We start from the raw sequence: 22,393 nt of genomic DNA on the forward strand, positions 1-22,393 counted from the left end.
AAAATTAAGCATCTACATGTCTTTTATGGACCTGGGCATCACTTCCCCCCTGCCCCTTATTTAAATGCCAAGCCTACAGTTAGGCACATAAGTATTGTGTGGAATTGACTACTGGATAGGTAGAGAGGCTGAAGGGGAAGGAGGCGGGGAGAAAGGATGAGTGGGTTCCTATAGCAATACACAGTGTTTGGTGGGAGGAGTTATTTCCATTTTATTTCAATAGCAATTGACTCATCTGTCTTCTGAAGGCAGGCAAAAATCATGCAGTTCTGGAGCATAGGGCGTGGCTGAGACACCAAACACACTGTCATGTAAAATAAGCATGAAGTGGATCACTGAAGAGGGCCTCCCGTTCTCTGCAGGGGTTTGGCTTGCCCTCATGTCTCTGTGCTATGAACCGCAGCATCCTCGTAGGAATTGAGAGGAACCTTTGCTCTCATCAAGAATGAATGGGACTGGAGGGGGAAGAACCAGTTGATGTACAAATGTGGGGTCTTCTACTAGGCAGCATTCATTGTAAATCAACTCTCTTAAACCACCCCACAGACATGTCTTTTGTTTCGCTTGCTTTCAATCTTACCTCTTCAGCTGAAATATTGAGCTGTAGAGGAATGGCTTGTCCCTTGTGGTCTCTCTACACCCATCTGCAGGAATCCCCGGACAGTGAGGATGACTCCCCCGTGGCATTCATTTTGATGCTTTTGTCGTTTTGCTATAAGTAGCATCAGCAGAGCATTTCCAAGCTACTATGCCAAGTCTGATTTACAAAAAAAAAAAAAACAAACCACCAAAAATTATTTGAATCCCAAAGACCGTTCTTTTTAAAGTGGGGTTGAATTGGGAGCAATACTTACAATGAAGTCTTTGAAGAAGAAATCCAGTAAAAGAGGGCTGTCCATCTTTCCATTCATGTCTTCATTAGATGTTGCCGAGTGACAGTAAATAGCCCTGCAGTGTGTCAGCTTGTTATTACATTGAATGATAAACTGTAAAACTGAATTAAGATATCTGATGCTGTTGCTTGTTTTGTGTATTTCAAGGGTCCCAAAGGCGAAGCAGTTGGTTCTATAACTCAGCCATTGCCCAGCAGTTATTTGATCATCCGAGCCGCTTCAGAATCAGATGGTAAATAGATATTTCAGTGTTTTTCCCAGTGGCAGCAGTTAGTTATTAGAAAGAGATGGCTTCAGTTGTCTTACCATGTCTATTACAGCACTGTGGTTGCAGTTTAATCGTTGTTAAGGTTCTCCCTTAACTTAGTGCATTCAGTTGTGGTGTTACTAACAGGTTTTCATGGTTATTAAAGGAAAATAACCTGAAGAAACTGTCGTTGAACTCCTTGCAGTTGCCTTGTGTTGGCTGGGTAGAGGAGGGGGAAAGGTTTATTTCAGATTTAACTATATTAATGTATGTCTAAATACTCAAGCTAGTGCCTTTCTAAAGTGTTAATGTGGACATTCTTTCTTTCTAATGAAAGCATTTGTGTGTTAAAAAGTGCAGCAGTTGCACAGAGTTCTAGCAGTAAAAATTCCCTCAAAATATGGTTTTGTAACACCTTTCATCGCTGGGAAGGTGGTGGTCAATATCAGTGCAACCATCTTCAAAGGTTACAGTGTGGAAACAAAATGTAAGACTGTTGTGTAACCTTTCTAGCAGCTGCTTTCCTTCTACTGGTTAATTAAACATACCCCTGCAGACTTTAAAAATAGGACTTTATTTGCCTTCTGTATTGAAAAATGGATTAGATACCTGGAAATGAAGAAATAAGGAGCGGCAAGAACACACAAATTTGTTTTGTTAGTTTTTTGCCAAAAAAACCTAGAATGTCTGCTATTTTATATTGAAATGGCATTTATACACTATCATTATAGCTCCTTTTCCACATTGTTATTGTATTACATGAGCAAATTTTGCCAACTGATGCAGTCCATTAGTCTTCAAAACTGGAGCAGGGCTGCAGGCAACTTTGGAGGAATCTAACAGTCAGGGCCTGGATGGAACCATACTTGCATTATGGAAGAAATGCTGGAATATGCTGATTTACCTTGCTTGTCCGACCCTGAAGCAACCCTTGTACAAGAGCTGGGTAGTTGTGAGTTGTTTTTATGTCCCCACCAAATTATAAAATCCAATGCATGTAACATGGAAGAACTCTGAAGTATGTCTTCAAAGGCAATGTAAGCAGACCCAAAAGGATTGTGAAATTAGGAAATGGAAATTGTATAGTTCAGTTAAATCCTTAATTTTTAGTCTAATAATAAATTTGTCTTTAGGCAGGTGTTGGATGGATGCTTTGGAGCTGGCACTGAAATGTTCAAGTCTGCTTAAACGTACAATGGTTAGAGAAGGTAAAGAACATGATTTGAACTCTTCAGCAGACAGTACTCACGTGTCTCTCTATGGTCTGCTTCGTGCTAACAACTTGCACAGTGGAGAAAACTTACCGTAAGTGAAATAATTACTAAACCCGATTGTCCTTTTGGCAGAACCGTGTAGCAATAACTTCTCCACAGGGAGAATCTGTTTCTAAGGTTGCAGTTCTTTGTGCTCCTGAATTCTCTCTATATGCCTTATTTGCACTGTGTTTTATATTGTATGTGGATAAAACGAAAAAATCTTTTTTCAAGCAAAGTGGAAACAGGAAAGTTTGGACCAAGGAACTCAGTTGAGTATTACATCAGTAAGTTTAAGTACTCAGATAAACTGTTAAAGTTTTAATTTTTTGCACTTCTTGGTCTCTCTTGTTAGCTTCACCTGAAAATAAGAAGTTTAGTACATGTGACAAAAGTTGGTAGATGTGAATATAAGATGCTCTTCTTTGGTTAAATAAATTAATAATCCTATCGTTATTTAAATGGTTTCAGCACGTCTCAGCTTTGAATAATGATTCAATCACCCTATTATATTAAATTAAATGCACAAAACTTGAAATTATCTGTTATCACCTGGTATCTAATGTCTGAGTGCCCTTGAGTAACCCCCTGTTTATTTAAATAAATACTTTCAGCCAGATTTTTGGGAGCATAAGCTTTTGTGGAAATATATTATGAAACAAGCATGGCGAATAAATGGTGTTTTCAAACACCTCAATTGTGGTACCGAAGTGCATTGGAAGATATAAAAGATTTAGTCCTTTATTTGAAATAATTGGGTCTGAAGCTTGTGCTATGCACAGTTTCTCTCAGTAATCTTCCACCAATTTGATGTACCTTCAGGTGGATGTAAACTTATTTCAAATAATCGCTTCCACCCATGAAGATTTAGCTGCCCATCTGTCTTTTCTGGGTGGGCAGAAATTTTGTACTGCTGTTAAGAGTATGCTCCTGTATTTGAGACAAGATCTGGACTGGGAGAAATGCAATTCTTTCTGGCATAGATAGTCTGAGAAAAGTACAGAATAGGCAAATTATTGCCCCCAGCCCAGATTCAAGGCCCTATCCAGATGACCAAGGAGGCTCAGCTACAGTTTTGTTCCTTCCATTATCTCATGGAAACAATAAAACTGCTGTGTACAATTCAGCTGGAGATCTGTACTCATGAATAGTAGTTTAATATCAGCAGCTGGCCTAGATTACAATCACAGCAATTAGCTACAACTGTTAAGTCTAATTAAGACTAACGGTTTAATTAAGTAGATACTTGGATATAGTATATTCTAAGAGTATTCAGTGTGCTTAACTATCTAAGCAACAAAACCTGCAGGCCTGGTTTTAATGGGGTTGGCAGGAGAGGGAGAAGAAAGGTGAAAGCAATTTTAGCTTCAACTGAGAGCTAGCTTTTTTAAGTAGGTTAATAGCAAGCAGAGGTCCAAGGAAAACACTGGATTGATACTTGTTGAAGATGGTCACCTGAAAAACAGGGATGAAGAAAGAGCAGAATCATTCAATGCTTTTTTTGCCTTAGTCTTTAATAAGACTGGTAGACCTTGGGCTGTCTGGTCCTCTGAGTTGGAGGACCATGAGTGCGGGAACAGTGACTTTCTATTTCTGGACACTGAAATTGTAAGAGACCAGTTGTATCAGCTGGATGTTCATAAGTCCATGGGGCCTGATGGGATTCATCCCAGAGTACTGAAGGAGCTAGTGGATGTTATGGCAGGACCCCTCTCTATCATCTACCAAAGGTCTTGGGAGTCTGGGGAGGTCCCCGCTGACTGGAAGCTAGCCAATGTTATTCCAATTTACAAGAAGGGCATGAGGGAAGACCCAGAGAACTACAGACCTGTTAGTCTAACCTCAGTTCCTGGAAAAATTATGGAGATCATACTAGGTGCTATTGAAAGGCATTTAAAGAACAATGCAATCATCGGGCACAGTCAACACGGGTTCACAAAGGGAGAGTCCTGTTTAACTAATTTGATATCCTTCTACGATAAAGTCACCTGCCTAGTGGATGAAGGGAAGGCGGTGGAGGTAGTTTTTCTGGATTTTAGTAAGGCTTTCGATACTGTCCCCCACAGCATCCTTCTGGACAAGTTGTCCAGCTGTGAGATGAGCCGGTTCACGATGTACTGGGTGAAGAATTGGCTGAATGACAGGGCTCAAAGGGATGTAGTGAATGGGGCTACATCTGGATGGTGACCAGTCACCAGCGGTGTTCCTCGGGGCTCAATCCTAGGGCCTGTTCTGCTCAGTATTTTTATCAATGACCTGGATGCAGGAGTTGAACGCACCATTAGCAAGTTTGCTGAAAATACCAAACTGGGGGATGCTGTTGACTCTCTCGAGGGACAGGAGGCCTTGCAGAGGGATCTAGATATTGGAGCATTGGGCAATCGTCAGTGGCATGAAATTTAACAAGAATAAATGCTGTGTTCTGCACCTGAGACAGAGTAACACTGGACGCAAGTATAAATTGGGAGAGGAGTGGTTGGAGAGCAGCCCTGCAGAAAGGGGTCTGAGGGTGCTGGTTGACAGTAGGCACAATATGTGGTGTGCCCTGGCAGCCAAGAGGGCAAACCGCATCCTGGGGTGCATCACACACAGTATAACCAGACAATCAAAAGAGGTGATTATCCCACTGTATTCAGCATTAGTGTGGCCTGACCTTGAGTACTATATGTAGTTCTGGGCCCCACAATTTGGGGGATTGGGATTTGGGTTTGTCTAGTTTGGAGAAAAGGAGGCTGAGGGGTGACCTCATTGCTCTCTACAGCTTCCTGAGGAGGGGAAGCAGAGAGGGAGGTGCTGATCTCTTGTTCCTGGGATCCAGTGATAGGACATATGGGAATGGTTCAAAGCTGCGCCAGGGGAGGTTTAGACTGGACATTAGGAAGCATTTCTTTACCGAGAGGGTGGTCAAACACTGGAACAGGCTTCCTAGAGAGGTGGTCGATGCCCCAAACCTGTCAGCGTTTAGGAGGCATTTGGACCATGTCCTTAATAACATGCTTTAACTGTTGGTCAGCCCTGAAGTGGTCAGGCAGTTGGACTAGAAGACCGTTGTAGGTCCCTTCCAGTGGAACTATTCTAAACTTGGTGCATTTGGCAGTTCAGTGAGAAGAGTACATCCTATATGTTTCCAGCGAAGCTAGTTTGACATTGCTGCCAAATCAGGCTTGATATTGGCAATTTTAGTATGTATCTTATTAAGATCTTGGTTTGGAAACAGGAAATAATTGTGTGAAGTTGAAGATTCATTTAGCCTTTATTTTTTGTAGGTTAAATGACAGTGAAATTGAAAGGCATCACTTTAAAGATCAAGATATGTACTCTGACAAATCTGATAAGGAAAATGACCATGACCACGAGGAATCTGATAATGATGGATTGGGGAAAAGCGAAGAAAGTGATAGCGACACATCGGAGCGACAGGACGATTCTTACGTCGATCCAGAACCAATTGATATCAAGGAAACTACTTATTTAGAACAGAGTCATGAAGAACTTGGGGAGGTAAAAGTGCTGTTGATACAGTGAGCAAGCAGCTTCTCCAAATATTTTAGGGGTCGGACTAACGCTTGAAAGCTGACTTATGGGATTGGCTTTCATATTTTCAGCAATAATGGGGGGGGAAAGTTCTGTTCACCCATGTTCTGCTCTGCTTTGCTACTCTTGTGCTTGTGTCTGAGATTTTGACAGAAATAATGAGATTATCAGGAATATTGCTCAGACAGAAGGTGCTCAGTTTGAAAGGGCCACCTGCAGCAGAAGTTGACCATGTCTACCCGTCCTTTTGTTGTTATTTCTGTTTGCTTTTTATTAACTTACTCCTGTTTTTTTTCTTCAAGTAAAAATCTTCAAGTTGAAGATTTTAATGCAAGCTGACACCTCTGTTTTTCTACTGCAAGAGAGGAGTTAAGCAGCTGTGGGGTCTGCAGAATTCGGTGGAAGGCTTGCTGTGTTTGATGTCACCTTGCATTCTAATATGGTGCCCCAGAGCTGCCATTCCACTTCTGCAGGTTGTCTTACATGTCTAGACAGGCAAATATGACAGGGATTTGTATGTTTTACTTGCTATAAAGATACCAAAAAACTTAGTAACAGAAATTGAGATAAGCTTTTTCACAGATCTCCCCTTTCCTCTCAAGTGCTAACTATGAGGTGGTTTTTTCATACCTATGGGACATAAATACTTCGTTCTATATTGCTTTCTAGTATTCTAGAAGAAGCAGTAGTTTAGGAAAAGTTGAGTTTAAGTTGACAATAAATTCTTGAGTATGTGTTTTAGAACTGTTCTGGAAAGAGGGATGCTTTTCCTACAACCTTTGATTTTGATTTCAGAAACTGTAAGGAAGAATATCTCCCCTCTTCTTGGACAGAAAGGAGCATATTGGGGTGTGGCTGCTGGTTTTCCTCACTTACACCTAAGTAGTGGTTTTCTTTAAGGAAAATCACTGACACTGTTGACTGGTCAAGGCAGTGAAAAGCATAAATGTGCGGAAAAGTTGGTAGAATGAAGAGCCCTTTGCTATATAAGTCCTGCACGTGAGAACACAGGGTAATGTACTTGATGCCTATGAAAGGACTAAGGGAAGATTTCTGAACACAATTCTACCTCAATTTTTTCTGTATTAGGGCTGATGAAAACAAATGCAGTTTTTAATGCTGAATAGTATATCTACCATACTTCATTAAAGATGTATCATAAGTGTATTTAGAGAAAGTTGATTCTTCTCCCATGGTTGCTTCAGCTTCTCCAAGTCATTCATTTTAAGTATCCATTTTCCATTCTCATTGCATCCTTAGAATGTGTTGATCTGTCTTGTGGAGAATTATTTTTCTTTCTCCTTTCTGTAAGCGGTTTTTTGTTCATCCTAGGCAGGGGAGGCTGCTCAGACAGAAGTAGTGTCAGAAGAAAACAAAAGTCTGATCTGGACACTGCTGAAGCAAGTCCGGCCAGGAATGGACTTGTCCAAGGTTGTACTGCCTACGTTTATCTTGGAACCTCGTTCTTTTCTGGACAAGCTGTCTGATTACTACTACCATGCAGACTTTCTGTCTGAGTGAGTCAATCCTATCTCTTGTTTTTGTTCTTTTCATTTTTTAAAATAAAATGGAGTAACAGTGTATACTGAAACGTTTGATCCAGTCTACTTAAACAACATCGTAGACTGCTTAGAGTTTAAATGTTTGTCTGACAATGTTATCAGTCATCAGATAACCCTGTTTTCTGAAAGCTAGCTGCCTGAGAGCTCATATGATACATCTTGAAGTCTGGCCCCTCTTAGTAACAGCAATTGTGTTGCAGACATTTCTGGTTTAGCTTTTGGAGGCTGATTAGAAGACTTCTCAAAATTAGTTAATTTTTTTTTTCTCTAGGAGGCATATTTAAAATGGTAAAAGAGTACCAGTTAACCTTTTAAATACAATGTTAAGTTCCATTCAGATCTATAGTTGCCTGCTCAAATGTAGCTAATAAATTAAAGACTGTAAATTGAAATATTATTTAACAATAAGTTCTGTATGTGAGTAGGCTGGTTCTCTAAGGTAGTACCTTGTTTATAAATGGAAGAACTTCATTGGGGGTGGAACAGGGTTTAATATTACAAAGAACAGACTTAGTTATGGAAATACCATTTCTGATTTTTGTGTTTGATTTCAATTTTCAGACAATTATTTGAAAACTTTGATGCAATCAGGCTGAAAGTTTTACAGTACTGCAAATCACAAAACGTTTGTTTTAGTCAACTCCTAGATACAAGATATATCAATATATCACAACAATTGATAGCATGTTATAACTGAAACAACACCGATATTTGATCTGTGTGTTCTGTTTGTTCCATAGAGCTGCTCTTGAAGAGAATGCTTACAACCGCATGAAAAAAGTAGTGAAGTGGTATTTGTCGGGATTCTACAAAAAGCCAAAGGTGTCCTCTCACATATTATTTTGTCTTTACTTTAGTCATTGTGTCTAGTTCAAGGGTTTAGGGATGTGCTGGAGTAAGTTTTTGTTTTTAAATTATTTTGTTATGCATTTTTTAAAAGCAAGGTTAAGTATTCATTATTTACGCAAATACATTGTGGACCTTTTTGGACCCTAGCCATGCTTAAAAGACACTATATTCTTTTTTTTTTTTCCCCTTGGAGTAGAAGTTGAACTAAGCGTTTTGTGATAAAGTTGAGCCAGTTCTATGTTTACCATTCTTCAGTGATAACATGCTGCAGTTGGAGGAGTAATATTTCCACTACTTGATTTAGCTTTACACTAAATATTCTTTATAGTCATGTTGGTGGGAAACAGTATTGAAAGAAGAAAGTACTTACTGCCTAACTTCAGACAAAAGGTCTGTAGTAATTCTCCTACAAAAATTGTTATATTCTGTTTGTCCTTATGTGTAGCCTGGAATAGTTTAGCAGATATACTAAATCTATGCCGATTTCCTTAGAATGAAAAGCAGAGTAACTGAGCATAATATTCAAATGATGAAATCAAGTAGAATGTGCTTCAGCATATATATTATGATTTTTTGTGTGTGTGTGTGTGTCTTCATCAGTCTGTTTGTGAAGATATTTTGTAAGTTCTGTACCTGCATTGTACAGTTATTCTCTGTTCTGTTTCCGTTTAGGGACTAAAAAAGCCATACAATCCTATACTTGGTGAGACTTTCCGCTGCATGTGGATTCATCCAAGGACGAATAGCAAGACTTTTTACATTGCAGAACAGGTAGCTGCAATAACCAGCACAAATATTTTAAAGAAAAATAAATAAATTGCATTTTTGTGCTAGATAAACAATATGGCAGTTTCAGAAAATGTGTACGAATAATATCCTAAAAGCTTTCCATGGGTTCTTTTATGGATGACCCTTTCAGGGTGTCTTCCTAGAGAGGCAGGTGTTTCCAGCATTTCTGGTTCTTCTTCCTCCGGTAAAAGTCAGGTGCTAGTTTTCTTAACTCTTGAAATTCAGTAAGAATGTTTGCTTGATCTTTATCTTTGAAGATTATAGTTACATTTTACATATATTAACTGTATTCTATTATGTGCAGCTTGAATTTTGCATTCTGTCATTATTAGCTCAAGGTTTATACTATGTTGCATGTTCTTTTTTTTTAAGTATGTGGTTTTTTCAACAGGTATCCCATCATCCTCCAATATCTGCCTTCTATGTTAGCAACCGCAAGGATGGTTTTTGCCTTAGTGGTAGCATTCTGGCCAAATCCAAATTCTATGGTAAGTAATGGGTGTTTTTTGGTTGTACCTTTATTGAGGAGTATAAAATTGGTGCAAATGAGCTGTGTTTTGTGGATGCAAGAAGCCTGTTAGAAGAATCGGGGGTTTGATCATTGTATTATACTTTCCTTACAAATTTTTGAGGTATTTTAGTTTTTAATTGGGGATGTTGTGTATTACAGTGGCTTCACTAGACAGGATAGATTGCAATGCTGAAGATACTGATGTCCTTAATTTTATTGCTGTTATTAGGAAATGTAGATTGTTGTCTTGCAGGGTGAGAAATGTGATTTTTTTTTTTTTTTGTCTTTGAATTTCAGGGAATTCATTATCTGCCATACTAGATGGAGAAGGACGGCTAACATTCCTAAATAGGGGAGAAGATTATGTAATGACAATGCCATATGCTCATTGTAAAGGTAGTGGTTTTTTTCATTCTCTAGATGGCAAAGTCATGAGAACAGAAGATTATTATTCTAAATAGTTCATTATTCTAAACAGTATACTGTATTGTATTCAAGCTAGTCATCTGAGAAGAGTGTTCTGAATATTGGCAACTTTGGTGGCTCTAAGCTTCCACATATTTTATCAGGAGAAAAATACATCTATTGTTTAAGCAATGATCTATTTTTTTGGCAAGAAAAAGATTTTTTTTTCATAAATAGTAAGATGATATATATAGCTATCTGTTGTTACATGACAGTAATTTACTGTTCGAGTTGCTTTTTTCAAAGAACAGTTTTGAGCATTTCCAATATTTTCCTCTTGTAAACACAAAAGGTAATGTAGTATCTGCACCTCACTGTGTGATCTGAGTGTAAATCATGACCATCTGTCTTTAGTTTCACTATGGGAAACCAGTCAGTGGTTTGTAAAGCTTTCTGGAAGGTCAGTAGTAGTACAAAATACATTGCAGAGTTGCTGATTTTTAAACTGCTACTTATTCAGGTATACCTACCCATATATTCTCTGCCAGAATTCTCTTTCAGAAGGCTTATAGTCAGCAACTATAATATTTTCTTCATTTGAGATGTATGAAAATGACTTAACAGAATTAGATAATTTGACAATAGTTTGGTAGGCTCTTCTCTTTCCATTGTTCATGGATGTGTTTAATACTCTGTTGGATTTTTTTTTTATGTCTTTGGTGACAAAAATAATACTTAACAATTAAAAAGCACATAACACATTCAAGTCAAACAGGAAGAAGGAGAACTAGTGTGACTAATAAAGTTGATAGAGAAGGAGAAAGGTGGAAGAATATGCAGGGAAGGAGAAGGTGCATGGTAAAAAAAACCATATTTGCACATGCATCCACTGTATGTAAAATATATTCAGTGTTAAAAAAGCTGTATTGCAGAGGGAAAGACAGTAATCATGGGAAAGAAAGCGTACTCAGCATTGTCAACCATGTACTTCCAAAAGTCTTTAGAGAGGTGATCAGTGTTGTCTTATATTGGTCTTCACCTCTGATCTGACTGTATATACTGCTTCTGTTCAAGTGAAGTTTTTCTTTGCTCTCATTGTCATAGAGTTATTTTCCTGTCTTTAACCTCAAAAGCTTTCCTCCTCCAATCATCTCCAATAAGACTAAATACCACCCTTGCTAGAGCCAGCAGCATACACTGCCAAAGATATGTCTTAATAAACTGTTTTTCCTGCTTATCTGTAATTCACTTAGATCCTTCTGTTTCTGTTTGGGTTATCTTATTTGGCAGAAAGATCATGCTTATCATTAGGAAAGGTCATCTGAAAAGATGATCTTTTCCTCTGGTACAGACGTATTTGCTCTAGGAATTGTGCCCAAAGAATTTAGGTTTTTTGTCTTGTTCAGTTATAAACATTCATTTTAGCTGTGTTTTTTCTCTCGCAGGAATTCTTTATGGCACAATGACCTTAGAGCTTGGGGGAACAGTCAACATCACCTGTGAGAAAACTGGCTACAGTGCAACAATTGAATTCAAACTCAAGGTTAGTAAATGCTGTGAGTGGGCACAAGAAGGAGAATGAGCATAATGATAATTTAAAAAAAATTATTAGGTCACTACTTAGATGTGATCTGATGTAACATGGAATTGTCTTTTTGGAAATGGAGGAATTTTCATTGTAACTGCTACACATCCAGCTATGTGTATCTAACAAATAGAGATTATTTTTTTAAAAAAAAGGAATTATATTGTCATCTCTCTTTTTAATGTATTCTTCAGGGTCCAAAGGTTTTGACTGAAACTTACAGTGCTGTCTTCATCTCTGGGGATAAGAGATGCAAACATATTGCTTATCTCAGTGGCAACAGTATGTGTCTAGGAAACAGTAAGAACAGGGGAAGTGTTTAGTGATATGATCAGAGGTTCAGGTATTTTGTGTACTGTTGTTAATATACCTTGGTGATTTTTAATTCTCTAGGAATGTTCAGGGTCTTTTTAAACTCCTGGAGAGCCCTTGGATGAGAACTCAGACCCAGGTTCCCCTCTTCCATCCTGGGTAAAATTTAAGTTGCTCATAACACCTGGAATAAAGAAGATGCAAAGGCTCTGGCTAACATTTATATCAGCCTAATGCCCAGTGCTAACCAACAGTTTACATGGACTATTTTTGGCAGCTGTGCTTGCTGTAGGAGCACCTTCCCACTCACAAAAGCTAAACAAAGGTTTCTAAACTACTTAGAGATGGCTTGCACTTCTGAAAAATACATTTGCCATCTTTGAGGCAGAAATTGGTTTAAAGCTGAACAGTTAAGAAATGTGCACGTGGAGAGGGAAACTGTATTCAGTTGAAATTACAGGGGAAGCATAAAAGTTAGGAGGCTGCGTTAATTGATATTTTGCCTTGTCAGCCCACAGGATACATGTGCAGACTATCAAAGAAGCCAAAGAAAATCCCTGGCAGTCATTTTTGTTGTTGCTTCTGCAAGAGTTAATCTCTAGTTACAAATGGTCCTTGGCAAAGTGGTGAAATTAGCGTAGCAAATGACTGTTTCCTCCGAGACATCATTGTGTCACTGTTTTCTGCATAATTTTCTGTTTTCTTTCCGGATTTCTTAGAAAATGTTTTTGCTCAGCAAATCTTTTATGAAAATACAGCATGAGAGAACAACTTACTGTGGTTTTAGACTTGTTTTGGGGATTAAATAGGCAGAAGTTATAATACTAAAAGCCATCAGGGCTGTTCACATCACATCTCATAAATGCACTTTTTTCCTTAATACTAAACATAAATGCAAAAGTAATTTACTACTAAAACAAACATGAAAGCATTTCTATTTGTTTTGCAGCCTTTTTTGGGTAACAATGACAGTGTTAACCAAATATCAGGGAAAATTAAGCTTGGCAAAGAAGTTCTGGCTATTTTGGAGGGTCACTGGGTAAGTAGCGAGTGATGGTATTTTATAAATTCGGGTGATAGTTGAGGCAGGTGAAAATAGCACTTAGTTACAAAAAAGACTGCAGTTTAAAAAAAAGTTGATTAAGTACTACTTTGATAGAAAGTATCTCTATAGTTAAATGATTCTCAAGAAAGTATGGCATCAACATAGTGTTATTTGCAACTGGTACAAGGTGGAAAAGTTGTGTACGTTTGAGTAGTTCATGAAGAAAATGCATTTCGGCTTGTGAAATGTTTTTAGTAGTACATGTGTTAGCACTATGAAGAACTGTTATGGCACCAGCATGAAATGTTTAAACTTGTTTCAGTTCTGGTGAGATGATACTGGCATCGCTGGTTTTTGGATGTGGTAATGGTTCCATTGCATCTCTGTTCCAAGTCAGAACTAGCACAGAGTGCAGAAATTGAATTTTAAAGTTAGCATATCTAATTATTCTTAACAACATGCATCTGAAAGAAAAGACATTCTCGTTACAAAAAAAATTGCTTATTCCTCCCTTTTGTATTTTTTTTGCACTCTTTGAGATTCTTACAATTAAGGTAACTGAATTACATATGTTACAGGACAGTGAAGTTACTATTAGTGACAAGAAGACAGATGTTTCAGAGACATTCTGGAACCCGACGTCTGATATCAAGCAGCGTAGATTACCTAGATACACAGTGAAGTTTGAAGAGCAAGATGACTTTGAGTCAGAGAAGTAAGTTCACTTTAGACCCATGTATAATTATTTTGACAAACTAAAAATCATCATCATCTCCAAATTATGAACAAATTATGATTTCTTTCTTTCCCATGTTTGCTGATACTGGCCTGTAAAACAAGAAAACAAGAAAGCAACACCGTTATAACAGAGATCATTATTTACAAACTTTACAATCATGGAAAGTCTTGATGGAAGTGTAGATAAAACATATATTACAACACAGGAATATTCTGTTTAGAGGATGGTCCATTTACTTAGCCTATAATTAAGGAAATGTTTGCAATTATTGTCAGGCTTTGGCAACAAGTGACAAGAGCGATAAATAATAAAGACCAAACAGAAGCTACTCAAGAGAAATACGTTCTGGAAGAAGCTCAGAGAAAGAGTGCCAAGGAGAGGAAACTTAAGGGTGAAGAGTGGACGTGCAAGCTGTTCGATCAGGATTCAGTCACAGGAGAATGGCACTACAAATATGCCGAGTGAGTCCTGAAGTGCTTGTAACAAAAACTGCTTGTTAAATGCTTGGTGGTGTTGCTGAGCCTCTTCCTGTGGTTTCAGGAGCAAAAGAACTCAGATACATAGCTGAGTTCAAACTCGTGAAAGACACAATGCTATCTGATATTCTTATTTACATATTTTAATTAAAATGTATAATTTTTTAGCTGAACTTGGCTGGCCCTTTTAGTGTTGAAAAGGCAGTGATTGCTAATGCAGCAAACCACATTTCATGTAACCATTGCAATGGGCTTTTTCTTTTTTATCTTTTTGGTTATGTGCCTCTACAAATCTGTGCTATGTTCTAGCATTTCTTGGGCATGGCACTTCGGCATGCATTGCACTCCTCTCCCCTGCTGCCCCCCCGAGACTGACCAGAGCAGCTACACAGATTTTCCCAGACTGGAAAATATGGTACATATGGACATATCAACTGGAAATCAGAAAAGCCTGTGCTTAGTTGAACTGAGCTATTTCATTTGTTATATGTTAGAATAACTCTGAGTAACAGGTTTACAGCAGCGGTTAATGCTGGGACCAGGTGGCTCTGCTCAGCTGTCAAATACGCCCTGTGCATATGAGTGTCTGTGATCTCTTTGTGTGGTGATCTGGGTCAGAAGATGAAGAGGTAGCTGTCTCCCTGACTGCTGGGATGCATTCTGTGTTCTCACCAATGCTTGCAAGAGTCAGCTTAGAGCTGAGCCCTTTACTAGTGATGGTTTTCACAGAACACCCACATTCTGCTGATTCTTTTTCAATACTCAGCACACTTCTATGTTGCAGGGATTGTAAAGTAAAATATCCAAAGATGATATGCTCTGAATTAAGTAATTCTGAAGCCACGAATGCTGGAAGTATATTCCTATGGCTAAACCTGAGAACCCTTCACCCTTCTGTACAAGAATGGCGATATTGAGGCAGTGGCCTAAGTGTATGTATAGGGAAGAGTACAAGAATCCTAAGTATTCTTCATGTCTCCAGCAGATTTGCAATTTGGAGGTTTCCTGGAAGCAAGCAGGGATCCTGTGTATTTAGCAACTCTCAATAGATTTCTTTTTCTTGAATTTCCATTAATTTCCTTGGTTTCTTCTTAAGTCTGTGCAGACTTTACCACCCAAAACATCCTGCAGCACGGAATTCCCCAACTAGACTAAATGCTCTGTGAAACACCCTCTCTTGGTTTGAACCTTCTAGTGTTGTTGATGCCTCTCCCTGTTGGAAGAGTTGTGAACAGTCCAGCTGAATTGACTGCCCATACTGTTGAACCCTGTGTAAAACCATCAGGAAAAGTACTGCGCTTCAAATTTGTTAGACTATGCCCTGCAGCTTTAAGACTTATCTTATTAATCTGCGTTATTTCTTGTCTCCTTGACACCTTGTGATTCAAGGATGCGCCACGGAAATTTTACTGTGTGCTAGAAAGCAGTCTGCGCTGTCAGCAGTCCCTGACAGCTGGGAAGAAACTTCTGTCTCCTTTTACACAATAATGCCGGCTCACTACCTGGTCCACGTAGAGAGCAGTCTTTTATGCTTACTGTGAAAGCTGTGGCATTTGTTAAAGTATCTGGATTATGGATTTAGGCATCTGGATTACAGATACAAAAGACCTTTGGGAGAGCAATGCCTTGTTCTTACCCAGTTACCTTAGATGACATTTGATTCAAGTCAGGTTAAGCCAAGATGTAAATGCAGGTCTGTTCACAACACCTGAAACAGCTACAACCGTTTTAAAAGGCATACAGGAAGAGAGGAAAGGAAATCCATGCTTAATCTGCTCTCACTAAAGCTGTGCATCAGAATGATCTTCATGCAGCTGACTTGCAGTTTCTATCCTGAAAAGGCTGTCATCAGCGGGGATGTCGGTTTTTGCTTTTGGCTGTTGTTCTCCAGTGAGCTATGTGTCTTTTGCTTGATTTTTATTTTTTTCAAAATTCTGTATCAACCTGTACTTGGAAAAGCACTCTTAAAAAATCAGAACAAGCAAACTGTGCGTAGCTCATTAATCAAGACTGCTCTTGAAACCAGTCTTGATTACTATTACCCACTTCGGGATGAAAGCAGGTTTGAGGTGACCGATTCTTAACCTCCCCTTCCTAGGCATCTTTTAAAAGAAAAAACAAATAACAGTCCATAACAATAATGATTTTAAAAATCCCCTAATTTTGCTGTAGTTCTAGAATAACAACTGTACGGTAAGCAGAAAACCTCTCCATGCTTGACATATATATCTCTAGCCAGATAATTTCATAGTTAGATTGTTGGTTAATACAATAGCTTGTACTCTTACCAGCTGGCTGAGGGTTTGACCTGGACGTGAAGTTTATTTTTGGCTCTCTTGGCCCTTCAGTCTGAGACTGGTCTATAGATGGCAGATAGGATCACTAATTCCGTGCCTGACTTCTATGTAGGGAGAGAGACCTTTAACCTGTTCATAGCGAATAGTTTCTGAGCAGGAAAATAGTTCTGATTTAAATTGCTGTGGTATTAATCAGTTATATTCACTTTGTCTAGTACCAGACCATGGGACCCTTTGAACGATATGATCCAATTTGAAAAAGATGGCACCATCCAAACAAAAGTTCGACATCGGACACCAATGGTATGTTCCAGTTCTGTTAGCAGGTGCAGCAAGATCCAGGGACTTGTATATATTGCATTATGTGTATAAAGGTCATCAAAGCCTTGGGAGCGATGGAAAATACTATTGTTATCCTACAAAAATGTAGTTTACCCAGTCCATCGTCTTTCACTTCTGTGTTGCATCCTAAGCAGTAGAGATGACTTGATTGAATATAAAATATGCAAACTTGAACCCAACAGTTTAATGTATTTGCCCTTAAATGGGAAGATGCACAAACTTCAGACTGCTTATACATCAAAAATTTTAAATTGGACATCTATTAGACTTTGTGCTTTTAACTATTACTGTTGGAATGTGCTGCTTTCCTACAGCTCTGGTTCTCTGGAAATAATTCGTAAGTTTATCAATTGTAGGTTAATGTTCCAAAAATCAAACGAAAGCCAGCCAGTCAGAAGAAAGGGGAGTGTGGTTTCTCATCCCCGGAGCCTGATAACCAGGATTCCTCTGGGAGTGAAGGTAGGAAAAGATACATTTGTGTACAGAAATAATAAATATATTTGACAGTGAAACAGAGTTGTGTAGTCACACATACTCTTCTTATCTCGATGTTTGTATTATGAAATAACGCATGCTTTAGATCACAGTTTTATCCAATGTGAAGCACATTCTGGAAAAACAAAAGCAGCGTAATGGCTCATGGTTTTAATTGCAAACTTCCCTGTCCTTTTAAACTTCAGTATGCAGTGTAGGTAGGCTTAAGTGCTGCACATATTTAGTATCTGGGGAAAAAATTGTGTTTGTAAACTCTTTTCTTTCTTAAAATCGTTTGAATTTGTAGATCAGTATGTTGCTAGAAGGCAGATTTTTGTTGTTGATAATGCTTGCAGAAATTAAACAATACAGTGAGTGTTTTAAGATACTTAAAGTGCTTCCCTTGCTGTCCTTCTGTGCTACAGGTGACTGAAATAAAGCTTTAGTTTTCAATAGAAGCTTAGTTAGAAGACTTTCTCCTCATTTTTGCAACTGGTTGAGTTTGTCATTAGTACTTTGTTCCTTTTTTGACTTAGCAGTCACTTCTGTGAATGACATCTGGCTTTTGTATCTCTCTAGCGCAACTTCTGAAGCATAATACAAGAATAAGGAAAAAAGGGGCAGACCTTGGTGAACTGCAGAGTGCCATTGAATCTATAAAGGAAACACAAGAAGACATTAAGAGGTAATACTAAATAAAATGCTTTAAAATGGTTTAGAGAATACTGATTTTCTAGCTTTTCCTCCTTGGAGGCTGGTATGTATCTTTCTGCTTTAGAGCCTTGATGTCTTTAAACTACCCTTCTTCCCAAATGTTGATTGCTCAATGACGTTTCATAATTTTCCTTAAAAACTGTCTTCTGTAGGGAGCCCTAACATACTAGAAAATGCCAAATTGTCTAGATTGTAATTTACAGGATATTATTTTCTATCTTACAGAGACATTATGGCTTTACGAAATAGAGTCACTTCTAATTCACCACCTGCGGACTACCATTTCTTGCAGTTTAAGCACTATGTCTTCATTTTACTCGTGGTTCTGCTGCAGCTTATCGTTAATTTCTTGTTCAAATAGGAAGTGTGAACAAGGGCCTTTCTGAACTGGAATGATCGAACTGTTAACTGGGGACCATATTTTAGGTTGGACTTTAAATGATGCAATATTATCTAAAGGAGGCCTGTAGCAACAACTTACAGAACTTTGCCTCAGCGTCCGTGGTTCAGAATCATACTCCCGTCTACCCAGTTGAAGTAAGAATTGTGTAAGTGCCAGTACACTCTTGCTCCTGGTGTGTGCCTCTGTCTCGCAGACATACGACATCAGCCTTGTGTTTTATATTATGTCATAAGCTGTACCGATGAATCTTCACCACAGAATAGATGAAGTTAAAAATTCAGAGGTCAGACCCTGTAGGTAGGATGTGATTCCTGTTATGGTAGAATGATAAACGAGCATACTTTGTTACGTTTAAACTTACCATTTTTGTAACAAAGGAACTTTTGAAGTAGCCAAGTTTTTTGTAAATGGCGTTGGGTGTTTGGAAGTAAACTTTTGTTTAAGGTCAAACAAATGCATTATTATACAAAGATCATGAGTGTTGGGAACTGGCAAGTAAAAAAGCTGAAGTCTTCGGTAATTCTGCAATGTAATGTCCTTGATTTGTCTTGGAAGTATGACAGTTTTTATCCTGAATTACTATAGTGGCTTGTAAGCCAGCTGTTTTATTTTTATAGTTTTAAACCTTCAGATTCTTCATAAAAACATTCCTGCATCTACTGCACAGAGCACATTTTTAACAGTACAGCACCCGGGAAGGTACTGTCTTGGTCCGCTCTCTCTCATGAGTTGCAAATGTCAAGGATTTACGGTATGTTTGTAAGTCTTGATGAATCTACAGCTTTGAATTTACATTTGTGTATGGCCATGTCACAGTAAGCAGACAGACTGCTGATGCCTGGGCTCTTTCTTATTTTTGAAACAAAACGTGAAGATGCGAAGGTGTGCTTAGTGTGTAGGTTGAGTTGAACCTCCCAAAAGGCAGACGATGTAGAACAGAATTCGGGCACTGTCAGGAGTTCACTTGCAAATGAAAACATGTGTGTTTACAAGGGGAAAGTCTTCAGAAATTGTGGGATGGCTAACAACACACGTATCAAAACAAATGGGAGTGAAACCCGAAGTCTTTGTTAAACTCCTCCTTACTGCAGTATATACTACCTAACGGAACACACGGATGCACCTATTCATTATGCTGTAGCCATACAAATTAATGCGAAGCTTAAGTTTCAATTTAAAACCAGGGTTTCTAACATTTTTATTTGAAGAAATATATGCATGTATAGAACTTCAGAAATTTCAGAAAAAAAAATGTAGCGCCAGTGTTTATCTGGTGAATTCCTTACGCCAGTCAAACGTACCGAGTCAGAAAGGGGCTGTAGTATCGTAAAGGTACTCTCAGTAACCCAGATGAGACAACAAGGAGTATGAGCGGCACAATGCAAAGGGCAGCCAAGTTTGTTTGCAGAGGATCCTCTCAGAAACCAAATCCATCCCAGGCAGTGGAACAGTTCAAAGGTCACTTCTGGCTTTTTGCCATGGCCCGGTTATCCCTCTGCCTTGGGCAGCCTCCCTGACTCTCCAGGTGATCTACCTTTCTGTTCCGCATCAGTCTCACCCGGTATTTAGTGAAAATACTATTTACTTGTTGTCAGTCTAGCTCCTATATTGCTGTGGCTGACATCTTCACACGCCTCCCCTTCTCTCCTACCTTTCCCCTTCTTTGGGCCTCAGCTACGTAAAAGTTTATTGCTTAAGCAGTCAACTTCAGCTTATTTCTTACAGCTTCCTGTTAGCATGGTTTGGTCTTGAATCATTTTCTGGAATGTGGTACCTTAACCAGAGTGAGTGATCTTGTATACGTGGGCAAGACCAAACCTGGTTGGACTTCTATTATATCTGCAGCTGATGAGGTAAAATTTGTGAATACAGAAAGTCCCTCACTGTTTAAAAAAAAAACCTAAAAAACAATCCCTAAGTTAAGTCTCTAAACAGAAACTGCAGTTGTTAGCCATGTATAAAATGGCATAAAGAAAGCAGAATATAATAGCATTAATTTAATGTTCTCAGCCTGGAATTTGACCATTCATTATCGCATTCAGATGTCAAAGCTTCACCTGTCTTAAGATCCATCACAAGCCTTTAAGCATAGTCTGTACATGGGAGTAATAGGAGGAAACAAATGAGAATTTGGGCAATAACTTCAGTCCCTTAAAAAAATACTCTGCTAAATTCGTGGTGCTGGAACTCTTGACTGATAGTTACAAGCTTTTATCTCCCTTGTAAATAGAAATGTCATTCTGCCCTTTCTTGTTTTTTTTTTTAATCACTTCTATCCAAGATCAGTTAATAACACAGCCTGCATGTATTTTTACACCCACTGCATGGTAGTAAGTGTGGATTTGACCCAGCCAGGTGGCTGGCAGCGCAGTGTTGGACAGTGTCGGACTAAACAGATATTCCATATCTGAAATTCATGCTCAGCTCAAGATAAGTAAAAGACTTGAACAGAGCGAGACAAAATGCCTGTGCTTATTTTCCTTTTCAACTTATTTTTTAGAGTTTAATTTTGTTGTAAAAGTGGTTTTAGTGATGGTCCACGAGGGTAAAGGATATACGATGAAACTTTTTGAAAAGTAAAATTGCAGACTTGTGCTTGACTGTATGATTAGATAACTTAAATTCTAAAAAGTACATTGAAAACCTAGTAATTCCTGTTTTGCTGGGGTTTGTATGATGTTCCCTCATGTGAATAGAACAAAGAAATTTCTTGCCTGATTTTTACAGTTACAGCTGGTCACAGGCGCGTGTGAAGCCTCTTCTTTAGCGCATCACCCTTGTCCTGTTTAACCACGATGTGTATCTGATCTTGAATATTATGTACTTAAGATTGAGGTCTGCACATTGTTATAAAAATTGATTGTACAGTTTGCAGACGTTTGAGGGCTGTGGCCTCCTACTAGTTTTTAAAGTTTAAAGCAGCACTTGTTTTCACGTTTGATTTACAAATCTTGTTTTGTTTGTTTTTTCTTTTTTTCTTATACAGGAAGTATTTTCAGAATTTGTTACCATGTGCTTTTGTTGTTTTGGTTTTGTTTGTTTTTTTCCAAATGCATTCGAAGCCTTTAATTTGCCATTTAGGTACAGATTGCCTCGTAAGGTACAGGTGACCTAAGGTAAGAAAAAGTAAATATGCCGTGTGAAATGTAGCAAGTATCAGTTTCAGCAGCAGGCGATGTTTCTTGCATTTCACATGTTGATTCCTTTTAAATAGTTGACATTACTTCATGAGGGTATAGCCTGGTTGTTCCCCCCACCCCCCCAATTAAATCTTGTAAATTACATTTGAAAGGTTGTCCCATAACACACAGTGACGATGGTTTCTTCCATTTTTTTGTTTGTTGTTCGCTGCCCTCCTGTGCCTTTGGGAACTTTTTTTTTTCTTGCTAGACTGGTGTTTATGAAACAGACTTTGGATTCAGTGTTTCATATAGCTTCTTAAAGGCTATTACTTCACCACTGTTTGTGTAAATAACGTATAACAAGGATTCTGTACATCTGTAAGTTTTAATTATCGTTATTTCAAGGGTATCCTCAAATCACAGAAAATTTAGCGGATATTCAAGTATTGTAAACAGTGCCTTCTTGATGGGTTTTTTGCTGTTCTGAGACACGTAAAGATTTGTCAAGTTTGTGCCATATGTAACATCTGACCTTTTGTGAGGGCTGTTGTGTCTGAAAACTAACTTTCCTGCTTCGTCGGACTCGGGGCGGGGGGAATCAGCTATTAAAACACATCGAATTATTCCCTCTTCTGGCTGGCGGGCCACGAGTGGAGGATTTCTGGTCTTGGATACAATGAAGCGGCACTACGTTGTTTGTGGTATTACAGACGCAGCCGTAAGAAAACAACAACCTCGGAGACAGCTTATTTCGGCTTTTTCTCCTTAACGTAGCGGTGAAGCAGCAGGGCCAGGGCAGCGGGCGGGCTCCTGGGGCCGGTGGCTGTCCCCGCCTCTCCCC

The 22,393-nt window shown here is 38.7% G+C and overlaps 2 protein-coding genes across 6 annotated transcripts in view; both read left to right on the plus strand.

Moving 5' to 3' along the window:
• OSBPL8 (oxysterol binding protein-like 8) overlaps nt 1–21,363 on the plus strand; it is a 63,063-nt gene extending 41,700 nt beyond the window's left edge. For all 5 annotated transcript variants that reach the window (XM_009327531.1, XM_009327534.1, XM_009327533.1 and 2 more), the window contains 16 exons: nt 1,041–1,125; nt 2,274–2,445; nt 5,660–5,894; nt 7,260–7,444; nt 8,230–8,311; nt 9,011–9,109; nt 9,519–9,615; nt 9,936–10,034; nt 11,489–11,586; nt 12,890–12,979; nt 13,564–13,700; nt 14,000–14,185; nt 16,713–16,800; nt 17,196–17,298; nt 17,893–17,998; nt 18,253–21,363. In XM_009327531.1, the coding sequence (XP_009325806.1) occupies nt 1,041–1,125; nt 2,274–2,445; nt 5,660–5,894; nt 7,260–7,444; nt 8,230–8,311; nt 9,011–9,109; nt 9,519–9,615; nt 9,936–10,034; nt 11,489–11,586; nt 12,890–12,979; nt 13,564–13,700; nt 14,000–14,185; nt 16,713–16,800; nt 17,196–17,298; nt 17,893–17,998; nt 18,253–18,388 (1,998 nt within the window). In that variant the 3' untranslated portion in view covers nt 18,389–21,363. The remainder of the gene's footprint in view (nt 1–1,040; nt 1,126–2,273; nt 2,446–5,659; nt 5,895–7,259; nt 7,445–8,229; nt 8,312–9,010; nt 9,110–9,518; nt 9,616–9,935; nt 10,035–11,488; nt 11,587–12,889; nt 12,980–13,563; nt 13,701–13,999; nt 14,186–16,712; nt 16,801–17,195; nt 17,299–17,892; nt 17,999–18,252) is intronic.
• An 865-nt stretch (nt 21,364–22,228) lies between these two features.
• The window catches only part of BBS10 (Bardet-Biedl syndrome 10), a 2,952-nt gene continuing 2,787 nt past the window's right edge, over nt 22,229–22,393 (plus strand). The window contains exon 1 of the mRNA XM_009327660.1: nt 22,229–22,270. Coding sequence (XP_009325935.1) covers nt 22,229–22,270 — 42 coding nt within the window. The remainder of the gene's footprint in view (nt 22,271–22,393) is intronic.

The sequence above is a fragment of the Pygoscelis adeliae genome, unplaced genomic scaffold (genome assembly GCF_000699105.1).
Source record: "Pygoscelis adeliae isolate BGI_AS28 unplaced genomic scaffold, ASM69910v1 Scaffold113, whole genome shotgun sequence".
Classification (NCBI taxonomy): domain Eukaryota; kingdom Metazoa; phylum Chordata; class Aves; order Sphenisciformes; family Spheniscidae; genus Pygoscelis; species Pygoscelis adeliae.